This window comes from Hyposmocoma kahamanoa, unplaced genomic scaffold (genome assembly GCF_003589595.1).
Source record: "Hyposmocoma kahamanoa isolate Upper Pololo Valley unplaced genomic scaffold, ASM358959v1 224, whole genome shotgun sequence".
Classification (NCBI taxonomy): Eukaryota; Metazoa; Arthropoda; class Insecta; order Lepidoptera; family Cosmopterigidae; genus Hyposmocoma; species Hyposmocoma kahamanoa.
The window spans coordinates 4,959,394-4,972,352 of record NW_020653743.1 but is presented as its reverse complement, the minus strand read 5'-3'; the positions used below and the strand labels follow the sequence as shown (position 1 = coordinate 4,972,352).

Sequence of the window (12,959 nt, the reverse complement as noted above, 5' to 3'; positions counted from 1 at the left end):
ATAAATATTTAGAACTGCCGCCATATTATGTAATACGCTTTTCGATTTACATTTTCAAAATTTAGATTCTTCAAAGTAAATCAGGAAGTGGTTCGTGTTAATGCGTTTTTTTTTTCTACTAAAGAACAAAAAGCGACCGTGCTCATTCAGACATTGTTAACTTTAGTAGTCTAATTTTAAAATGTTGAAAAACGTACCATGAGACTTCGCACAATAAAAGTGTTCTACGCTTTTCGATCCCGATTTTCAAAAATTTTATTATTCAATGTACGTGATTCGTGTAATTTCATTTTTTTCGCCTCATTACGACGAAACAAAAGACGACCGTGCCTTATTCACACATTGTTATCTACAGAACCCGTTTTCAAATTTTCGGAAATTCTCAAAAGTTTCACCAAGTCTCACCATGACCATATGTTGAGTGAAAGCACCGTGAGACTTCGCATGATAAATGTTTTACAACTGGAGCCATATGTTAACATGTTTGTTATGGCTGTTAACACTTGTTTTATAGGTGCTTTCTAAAGCAACTTTCGGTTTTTACTCGGAAAACGTATGCACGTTGTTGAATTACGAAAAAAGTTTAAATAAATAATGGTAAACGATGTTTTCGGACGTTCTTTTCAACAATGGTAGTACGTAAAACAATATTACATTGAAAAAAACATGGAAAAACCGCCGCTATCCGGGCCTTATTTATTAAACAGTATAGTGGTGATCCATATGTCTTTATTCTAAAATTATATTATAAACAAAAAATTTACGGTATTCATAACGTGACCATTATATTTAATCCTCAGAGCGGGAAACCCGCAAATTTATTATTGTTTAAAAAATAAAACACATTTTTATGATAGTTACGAAATGTTCAGTGATGATTAAAAAAATAACTAATGTCATGAGTGGTGTGGGCTGTCTTTATATATTTCTCGCTTTCGCGCCATTTTTTTTTAATCAATGTCACACAATGTGTCCTGTTGTGTCAAAGGCGGGACATTCATAATATTTTGGGGACAGCGGGCCACGATGCTTAAAAGCGGGATGTTATGTATACCGCGAAGGACATCTGGGTTTGTGGGACGGTTATGGATTATATTTGTCGCTATGTAGAAATAACCATAATCCTCCTTTTAGCTCCGCAGTTGCGTAATATAGAAACGAAAACACTATCGCGCAGCTCTACGTATGAATAAAATATTCAGGCCAATAATATAAAAATGGCTATAAAATAAACGTATTAAAACAAAAGAACAAGAGGCAAAAGAATCTATTATTTCGGCCACATGAAAACCAGCGGAACCCTACATAATTCACTGCGACACACATTTGGCAATTTTGACGTTTCTTTGATGTATAGCATTCGAAATGTTTTCTTTGAAGAGGAAAAACAATTTTGTTTTTGCGTTTACATTCTACTCTGTTACAATGGGGTAAAATGTCATTTTCCGTGTTTTATTGTTATAATAACAACTTATTTGGTTGTTTCATGAATCTATAGGGCTTTCTTTTATATTACTTATTTATTATAAATGTGTTATACATAAGAAATTGGCGTGTTTCTATTAATTCTCCAATTTGTTGTTAAAACCGCTTTATATAATTAAGTAGCAGTAGATGACATTTTGAAAGAGTTTGTGCAGGGAAATACTGACACCACATCCATTTCTGCCTTCAGTAACGCGAGCATTATTCCGTTTCAATTTTGTTCAGTGTTCAGTTCAGTGAAACTAAAGGCGCAAGGGACTTGGTGATGGGTTCAACTGCAGTGCCACTCAGATCTTTGCGATTTAAAACTCTCTGAGTGGCATTATACCTGCTATGGCACGGCGTGTTTCTTACCACCAGACTTACGGCTTATTCGTCCCGTCATCACTGAGTATCATGAAAATAATTTAAATAATCGCTAGCAGCTTGAGGCGGGTTTCTGTAGCGTGTCGCTTCTAGCACAATCTGCATTTGTGACGGTCCTGCTCGATACGACACGTATTTTTCGCCGGTTCTTGAACCAGAGTTCTTGACCGCAGCCGACTGTGCCATTGCCGACGAATACCGCCTCTCTCATTTGAAAATTCAAAATTAATAAAAAATAATTAGTAGCAGTAGAGCTCCTTGAGAAAGAGTTCGTCCAGTGAAGTATTGCCACCTTACCTATTTCTGCCGCCAAGCAGTAATGTAAGCATTACTGCGTTCCGGTTTGCTGGTGATATTACAGGCATAAGGGACTTTTCAACTTAGGGCACAGTGGCAGTGCCCCTAAAATCTTTGCGATTAAAAGCTCTAAGTGGCACTGCAACTGTTATGGTTAGGCGGGTCGCTTACCACCAGCGCATGACATAATAAAAAAACTGTGCATTACCTTCATGAAGGAAGAATTTTGATCGAAGGGTGTCTTATATCGGCGGTTCCGCGGCCGGTTACCCGACACCAGATTGCGCCACACGTCACCGACAAGTGCAATTCGTGTAGATTAGTTAGAAATCGTGTTTTATTATATTGTATGTATGTTAGTCTCTAAGGTATATATTATATAGGTCATGTGGCCTGAAATAAATAAATAAAAAATAAATTACCCTGCAAAAAGCTGTAATTTGAAATATATCGGTCCGTATATGTAGTTAAAACTAGCCAACAGGCTGCGAAAAACACAGGACAATAATAATAATTAACTGCCTCCGTAGCCCTACCATGCCGGACTGCCACGCCGAGGTCTCGGGTTGGATTCTCGGGCCGGGAGAAATATTTCTTTGGCCTATATTTTATTTATCTCGTGAGTTTGGGTGTAATTTGAGTTATCTACATGTCGCCATCCCCGGGGAACAAAAAGATAACTGCCATTATCACCGTTTTAGTGTTATATCATATTTAAGATGTGTAGGTACCAACACATCTTTTCAGTTTTTTTTCGTGATTTTTAAGCAGTTACTTACGGAATAACAAAATAGTACAATAATATTTAAATTTTCTACCCGTGCCCAAGTGCACAAGAATAAGGTTATATATGATAATGTTAAACTAAATGAGTTACGTTTCTTAATATGACAAATGACAATAGAATTATGTTCTTGTAAAAATAATTACGCGAAATAACGTTACACACAGTTATCATATTTTAGACCGGTTTCAAACTGTTCAGGCTGTTCGTACAATAAAGAAAATAAAGCAAAAGTTGATTGTCATATCATGGTTTCATTGCAACAGCAGAATAAACGACCTATCCAGAAAAAAACATACTATGTTTACGAGAATCGGATGATATGTAATTATTATCTTCGCCACTTGTACTATTTATTGCAACCCGTAGAATAAAATCATAAGTCAACGGTGTAATACTTGTTTTCGGCTCAGACATAACGAGAACAAAATGATAATCCACAATACAAATCCAACATGACGACTGATTTTGACTCTAATTATTTATTATTGAAATATCTCCATTTTGGCTTAACTTGCGGCTGTTTCATTTATGATATAGAATGCACAAAAAATATTATTTCTTTAAAGCTAACTTAATGTACCTACGTTCAGTATTTAAGAACTTATCAATGAAAACATGTTTTTTATTTTTCCTGAAATATTACTTTGTTGCGATTATCATTTTTTTCTCCGGGGATGGCGAAGTGTGTCCACGGCACCAGTGCTACAGGGCTTCCCTAGTGTGAGCGTGTGCGTTATTTATTATTTAATAATGTGCCGGGTAACCACACAATAAATTACCTGGTCTCAAACCAGAGAAGTCCTTGTATGATGAGTACACGACTTTCACTCACACTATCCGGAACAAACCAAAACCAACTCAGAAAAGTTCATTTCTCAAATTAGTCATCCCGGGAATCGAACCCGGTACCACCGCATCTAGTGCCCACAATGCAAACCGTTGAGTCACCGAGGTGAGGTGACAACGGTGGTGGTGGTAACCTTATGTAGATATAAAGTTAACAAGTTATGCATGTTTAGATTGCAGATTATGGCAAATCATTGTTTTATAAAGAAACCCACATTCTGCAGTGGGCTATTATAGTAATAGTACAGTAGTCAATAAGTTTGCACACTGTATTTTACAGTAAAATTAACCTCAATTATGAACACGCTCGTCTGTAGACTATATTTAAGAAAGCAAAATTAAATAACGAATTTGGAATAAAAAAGTTAAAGGCTTTTATTAAGACAATTTTGACTTATCTGCGTTTTGAAGTCCCTTGCCCCATTGTTCTTCCAGCGGGTTAAAAAATTTAATAAACCCTCTCATTGTCTAAACGAAAAATACAAGAAATACACAATATGACGACAGACTTTAATTTTTAATGAAACAATGCATTTCTATTGTAAAATGAGAAAAAATAAACCCGAGATAGTTACTTTGCAGACATTAGTCCCGCTACTCGATAACAGATGGCGCCACCAGTATTCCAAGCGACAAATTACGCTTTATAGCCAGCGAACGTCGAGTCTTACAAACAATATTCGACTCATTTAATAATCAAGACAAATATTTTTCTTTAATGGAAGTATAAAGATATGTTCGAAACAATTTTAATTGCTAGGTATCCTTGGGTTTTGTAATTTATTTACTGCGAATAATGTCTTTTAATATCTTATAAAGAAAATAAGGATAATTTTTTTATTAATTGTAGCAGCTTTATTTCTTTGTTTACAACTTGGTATTATGTGAAATTATTAATAATAGCCTACTCACCTTTGTTTACTTGTTTAATCGAGAACAGCAATATTTGGAAAGAACATTCGATTTATAAAACGAAGAAACTTAGCAAGCTTATCAACAAAGTGCATATTACATAGAATGATAATTTGAAGTATCGAAAATTTATTAAAGTCAATAAATAAGCACCAAATCAATTTCTAACGCTAATAGCTGTTTCACTCATACATTACATGCTTGTATGTCCCACTACAGCCCAGTCCAAATACTGCACAGCCCAGTCTATACTGGGCTACAGGTGCAGTATTTGAGTTACTTTTGGTAGAATTACGTAATTGGAATATATAAAATACGTAATCGATATTTCAAATAAATAATACTGTTAAAAAACTTTATTTATCTACATTAATATATCAGTTTAGCCTTAAATAATAGTTTGAAGTTACAGGATATTATGTACATAAAAATGTCTCGTTGTATTTCAGACCCTACCTTTTTAGTAAAACTAGTCACATTTTATGGAATATCACGTCTCGGCTAGCTTTAATAAAATTACCACTAAGCCGTAAATATATATAACTTAAACCTAGAGCTATAATATTGTCTTGGTGGTGTGGTGGTATAGTCATGTTACCAAAAATAACCCATTTCAAAATACTGCAATTTGAAATTTAGATAAAGGACAACAAAATATCGTATTTTGCAATCTATATTTTAATTAAGACATAGACCTCAGTCCCAGTTCGATCCCCGGCCGGGTCAATGTAGAAAACTAACTTTTCTACATTCTCCAGTCTGGGTGTAAGTGGTACCGCGTTGTTTCAGATTTCCATAACTTATAACTGCTTTAGTTACTTACTTTGGGGTCAATTATGTTCTTAGGTTATTTTACGTACTTATTTATCCAATTTATACAATCTTTTACTGTAGACTAATTAAATTACATATGTATAATTTTCAATGACAGTGATGATTTAATGAATGTCAGCTTTATATTGAATTACTAATTCACGTTCATTTGCAATAATGTGAAGATTGGTGATGTCATGTTTATTTTGAATTTCAATTAAGATTCCAAATTCGGATACGTAATTCAAAATAGAATATTTCAGATGAAGACTAACATGTAAGGTCCTTTATTAGTCCACATCCTTCAGTTAATGTATCCGGACGCACTTTTACTACACGAAACGAGCATTTCATAAATTTAGTTCAAGTAAGTTAGTCTTTTTATTGTAAATAATAGACACACCTTTGGCTACAATGTCACTTGATACTGAACGGTGATGTGACCTACGATAGTACGCGTAAAGGTAAGTTAACTACGGAACAATTTTTTTTCAGGTGCCTGTCCGCGTCGTAAATGTTAAATGGTTTCAGTCAACTTGAATTTTGGTGAGCAAATAAAAGAGGACATCATATTGTTATTCATTTATGTAATATACATTCATACACTTTACGCCCGTTTCCACTCGATATAGGCAAAGGTTACCTAACACACATATTACGCCATTTCTTTTATATGTAAATAATAATAATATATCTATATAATACATTTTGACATCAAACGTCGAAAATTTTTTTCTGGGACTTCCAAACAAAACACCGTATAGAGTAATTCACAATCTAATTTGTTTATTTTTATTAAAATATCCAGCAAAATACGGAATACCTAGAATCGTGAAAAGTAACATTACTTATTTTACAATTTTCTCCACTGCGGTTACGTTTACCAGAGTATATTATATCACAAACATAAAATATGCGAAATACATGTCCTTTGATGATTTTCGCAACATTTCGCTTGAATATTTTAATGGAAATGTGAAAATATTGTTACAAGTTTTTTACCTTTTATCTGAACATTAATTGTTGTGTTAATTTAAGAATATTCAATTATTTAACGAACACTACCTACATTACACTAATGCTTTAAATTTGACAAAAATAATGTTCGTAATTCAAATTTTTCTCTTTTACAAAAAAAATATTTTAAAATTATTGGTAAAAGGTAACCAAAATAGGTTTTAATACGAAAATCAAAAAGAGTGAAAATTTTAAAGATTTTATTTATTATGGTATACACATTTTTGGCATAGGTCTCATACAACCAACACTAAGAACTCTTTCTTCCTTCTATAACAACGAGAGCTCTATAGTAATTTCAAGAATTTTTTGAACCTGGAAAATTGTGATACTAGGTCGTAATCTAAAATCGCCCATCTCAAAACAAAATTAAAATAGCCGAGCTTCTCTAGGGAACGAAATTACGGTATCTACACACGTAAGGTTAAATAGAGTTTTTAAAAATATACTAAGAATAATTGGAAATATGTGGAGAGATTTGTAGTTAAGTGGCTTAGCGTTTACTTCTTGCATTATTTTGTTACTATGTACATGAATTTTAGTAAGTTTTTAAGCAAATAAGTTTTTAAGTTTTCTATTTAGATTACGTACAAAGCCTTTGTGGACGTGGTAGTAATAACTACCACGTCCACGACCGAAGTAATACTTCGGTATGTTTCTTTGGTATTCCTTATTAGACACTATAAAAAGCCTCGTTTTATAGAAACCTTTTATCAGGTTTTTTTTATTATTCTATTTTTAAATAAATATTGTGCACATTGATTGTGAATGATAAATGTGAACAAATGTCTTGCAAAAAAGTAACCCCTAGAGTGTCTTACTCATTCTTCTCAGGGGAATCTGCTTTACGAATGAGTAGAGGTTTTTAACCAGTTCGACGATTCAAAGAGTAATATACCACCCATATAATACCAATGATATTTAAATATTTTATCTTTTACAAGAATTAAAATTGAGCTTTACTCAAAATCTTTTACAAACGTTTTAATTTTTTACGCGAATTCAGTACAATAACAAGTCAATAGTACTACAAATTAATTTTTGACTAACTCCATAAAGATGCTATCTTCAGGATATTAAAAAATGAAAAGTATTGTAATAAATCATATAGACTGATATACATTAAGATCTCTATCTATCTAGACGATTAAAATTCTCGAGTCCAGTTTTTGAACATTAACAGGTTTCATGTTAATTACAAAGTTTAAATTAATGGGATTTATTATGGACTGTGATTTAGTAGCTATTTCCAGAAGCTCTTTTGTTTTCTTGACTGATTGAAGTCCATACATTGATTCCGTAAAGATGAAATTTATTGGAGCTATTGGGAGCTACTCGGGTGAAAACAATAGATTCTGGAATTCCAAGGAACAATGAAAATCTTAACATCTTTTGTTTATTATTTTTTTAAATGACGACTATTTTTTCATTTTGCAGTACGTAAGTACGATCATTTTTAGACAGAATTAGAAATTAAAAAAAAAGAATATTGACGATAATTTTAATGAATGTAAATGAAAACTGTTAGCATTCTTATCAAGCACTTTTTACTCCTTGACGTTTAATTATAATTATTTTTTCTCTTAATTATAATAAGATTTTGTAATACGTTAATAGATAATTAGTAATAATACACATCTGAATAATATACATTAATTGCATGCCAAACAAAGTTGGATAAATTTAATATATGAATGTACCTTATTTTGAAGAACAAAATAGATTGCTTGATAGTTTTTGATTCCGAACACGATATATGTACATTTTTTAATGACTCAGGGGCAGTGCATAGACCTAATCTTATTAGTCGTTTCGACTCAGATCAGGTTTTTTTTGTAGTTTTCTGACACATTTATTATTAATTAATTCGATATAAACACCACATTATACTTCGTTACGTTACTTTGCTGTTCCGTGACGTTTTTTAAATATCACTACGTTTTTTTAAATATCACTAAGTTATACGTCATATCGATGCGAAAATTATTTCGGAGTTTTATGTTATTTATTAGTTTACTTGAATTAAATAGTTTAACGTTACAACTATTACTATCTTTTCTTTAATCCTGCAAAGGATGGAAAAGCATCCATTTCTAAATTCCGACTTTTGTCGTATGAATTTCAATCACTTAAACAATCTAAGTCATAAAAAATCAACTCAACCAAATTTTATGTTCCTAAACAGATACTTTGGTGGTCTTTCGTGAAATATATACCATAATGGTCTACTAATTGACGAGACATTAGCTGGAAACAATATTGTAAGAATTTGTGTGGGCCTTAGTTCATCGACTTGCGTTATGCGGGCTCCAGCTTTCTTTTTATAGTGTCAAACTTTTAGCTTCTATAGTTACGTTCTATTTCTACTTAACTTGTTTCTTTAATTAAACATTACGTTCTCTTTTGTTTTTTTTTTAAAGTTAGTATATCATTATTTTTTTTAAATTGCAGTGTGGTGTACCGTTAATAAGACGTTCGATTTTCGTTTTGGCTTATTATGGCTGCATTATATTATTTTTAGATTTTTTTTATTAAATATTTAGGTTTGTTTTTGTATTTGTTGAGTCTACCGCTCGTGTTTACTGTTGCCGTTACTGTTAATTGACACAGTTAAATAAACGTTTTTGCTCTTAGTATTTTTGTTATTTTTAATTGTATATAGTAAGTAACGTCTTGTCTTTTGTTTTTGTCCAATTACTTCTTCAATGGACACATCGCCATAAATCTTGGATTCAATATTCCTCACATCGCATTAAAATTTATCTTCTAACTATTTATTACAGCAATTACTCATGAACGCAAATGAGTCTCTGTTACTTCGCTAATAAATCTCGGAGATAACCCCAAGCGACCCGACACAGAAACCATAACGGTATAAGATAAAAAATAATAATATTAAACTCCACTCACCTAAAACTACCAATATGAAACACAAACTAATGTACAAGATCATCAGGAATCTTTGGTAACTAATAAACTAAATATATCACACGGGAACACGGCAATCATCTAAATCGCCGATATTTCATATCACAGTACACATCACTATCTACACAATTTTGGCCGCACAACGATCCCATCAGGCCATCACTATGTTACCACCACACATTTTTTGTAACACCGAGTGCATTCGGACAACTTTTTTTTTCAATCCAACTTAAAGTTTCGGTCATCGTACGCAATCCAGGCTCGTACGATCGTCCACAACACTTTCCATCACTATTTAAAGAGTAAAACTTAGTTTCGATTCAAATTTCGAATCTTTGAACACTTTGAATTGTTTAACTGATGTATTATTCGATAGTTTAAGAGCAAGGACCGACACAGGTCCGTCGTCTGTGACGGTCGGGACGCAACTGGCGTGAAGTTTGTCCTGATTGGTGAAGAATGCGCCGCGCATGGTTGCCACACCGTCCACGCTCGACTTGTTCGCCGACCGAAATGGAGAGGCGCACTTGAACACCTAATTTACAATAATGCGATGCGTTTCAAAGTTGGTTGGTTAATATAACCAGATAGACAGTCTTGCATTGTGAGCGTCGTCGCCCTCCTTCATTGCTGGTACGTTTTCAAATATAGGTGCAGGGTCCCGAATGGCTTTGGAATACAATCTTTGTATTGCCATCTCTTTCGTGTAGAAATAAAAAAAGAAAACAGGTAAACGCTCGAGGCCCATGGTGTTCAATGGCCTACAGTTACGGATATTATTTCGGAATATATTTTGTTTTGCATTGGATCCGTTGATTTCCAATTTCGATGACTTCCTGAGCGAATTGGAATATGGAAATGTTTGGATTTATTGGAAATTATGGAATGTGAATTTTATTTCTGTATTGTGACCGACGTACAATACTTCTCTACACACTGTGCCCACTTCACGTGACTTCGAAGAATGTTGGACATCCGTCTTCCAGATTTATTCCTTTACCATAGAATACTAATGTGACAAAAGACCACCCCAATTACCTGGTCAAAATAAGTAAATTTCTTGTACTATAAATACTTAACCTACGAAATTAACTTCGGAGCACTGTTCGGAACAAAAGGACTAGAACAGTTTAAAAAAATATATATATTTTTTTTTATCATCGTTATACGGGACTTAGACGGGACGAACAAGTTATGCGCCTGGTAGCAAGTGACACGCCTGCCCATAGCAGCTGCAATTTGAATCGCAAAAATCTATCTGGTGCTACTGTCATTGCGTCATCTAAAAACACGTACTACCACCATCAGAGAGATGGATTTCTCTATAGAATAAACGGCCTTACGCTTGCTAGGTTGCTTATTTACTTTTTTACATATTAGTTTATTCAGGGTTCCTTTTCACGTAGTTTTAAGAAACTTCATTAATAAGGTTAGGTCAAATTATTTTTATTTAGTAAAAGAAGATTAACTGAAATTACAGGCACATAGGACATGTCAACTTATGTCTCAGGGTGACGGTCGCAGTGGCAGTGCCCCTCAAATCTTTGCAATTTAACTGAGTGGCACTGCAACTGTTATCTTTACTTACTCAACTCTTATATATGGACAGGCGTGTAGCTTACCATCAGGAGCACGACTTGTTCATCCCGTCACTTACTATAAAGAAATAATAGAAAACTGAGAAAGTTCTTTTTTAAGACGGTTGTCAACAATACGATTGCAGTGCCACCTAGCTTTAAATCACAAAGATCTGAGGGGCACTGCCACTACGCCTGTCACCTTGAGACATAAGTTAACACCCTTATCCTTTAAAACCGTAACGCAGTAGTGCTCACAGTACTATTTGGCAGCAGAAATAGGTGAGGTGGCTGTGCTTCCCAGGACGAACTTATTCACAAGACGCTCTACTGTGTTTCATCTAGCGTCTAATTGTCAACTAATAAATGTAACCGCAAAATCTCTCCATAACTATATTAACAAATTAAAACGGCTCATTCATTACATAATCTTGTCGAGTATTTCATATATACTTCAATTCATTTATTATCAAAACGGAGTCAATAAATCACACAATAAATTAAACAATCTATTAAGAATACGATTCGTAGATCGATTAATCGATTCATCTCGGAATCGATTAGAAATAATTTTAAATTGAAAAATCGATGCCCAATATCGATAAAGCTAGGCGCGAAATCTGTTACATCGTCCAACCTTGATGTCAAATGAAGCAACATTTTTTTGCACTACGATCAACGTATGCAGACCCCTGACAGGTGAAAGGTTGTATTAACGTGAAAACTATTTGGCAATGCAATACAATGAAAGAAGCATATTAGGTATAGTTATTTTTTTCACTGATACAATGAAAACTATTTAATCTAAAATATGTACGTACAAACTTTAGTCAGAAACGCTTATTTATATAAGTACAAATTATAGGTAAGTCCATATTAAAAAACGTTTTAGAACGCAGCTGTCAACGATGTGTAAATAATGTAGAGTCTAGATGTCCGAGTTCTAATGTTGCTTACACTTAGTTCCACAAGTCTCGATAGCACTATACTCCTTTACAAGGAGATATAGATCTCCTTGTAAAAGAGTTCGTCCAGGGAAGTACTGCCACCTTACCTATTTCTGCAGCCAAGCAGTAGTGTACGCATTACTGCGTTCCGGTTTTGAAGGGTAAGGGTGCTGGTGAAATTTTTTAGGCTAAAAATTATCTTTCTACACTTGCATATTATTATTTCACTTTTATTTCTACCAATAACATTTTTAAATACTTGATTTATACTTTATGAAATGTGTTACTATTTATTTAAAACTTTTTATATTTAATTTAAAAGCTTGAAGTAATAGGTCAGCTGACAGAGGTCTAACTAAAATGGCCATTAATAAAATTTAACAGGCAAAAGGGTACTGGTTTCCCTCGTCTCATGATTGGCAATGTTCTAAAAGATATAAATTTTATTAATTGTCTATGAAAGGTCGTTTTCTAAAAAAATATGAATATTTTTATATTTCAATGTTGTTGTTGGCACGACTATTTAGCATTATTTATTGTTGTATTAATTTTAAAAATGGAAAAAAAACGTGTTTATTTTAAATTTATATTTTTACAATGACGAATATCATATGATTAAAATATAAACAACCTGAGTGTACATGCAACTTACACAACACGTGTTTGTTTGCCCGTAGGGTATTGATGCTGACTAAGTATGACCACCAATACAAACAATTGTTATTAGTCATATCAATAACATCGAGAATTAGAGACGAAATGTCATTTTTTTTTTATTGAAAACTATTATACCAAATCATTACTGTGACAACTGCGCTCCGAATGGCCAGACCGAAATCGAAACAATTGACGGGTGTCGTCAACTGTTTCACTTCAAATCGGTCTTAGCTTGAGCTTTGCTATAATGGACGAAAATTGCTAAATTACATTAATAAATACATGATATTTTTGGATTATACGGAGACGCACACACAGGTCAGTTGT

The 12,959-nt window shown here is 33.4% G+C and overlaps 1 protein-coding gene across 1 annotated transcript in view; it reads right to left on the bottom strand.

Moving 5' to 3' along the window:
• Positions 1 to 9,872, bottom strand: part of LOC113228151 — a 70,365-nt gene extending 60,493 nt beyond the window's left edge. Inside the window, exon 1 of the mRNA XM_026461361.1 lies at positions 9,434 to 9,872. Coding sequence (XP_026317146.1) covers positions 9,434 to 9,476 — 43 coding nt within the window. The 5' untranslated portion in view covers positions 9,477 to 9,872. The remainder of the gene's footprint in view (positions 1 to 9,433) is intronic.
• Positions 9,873 to 12,959: the final 3,087 nt, after the last annotated feature.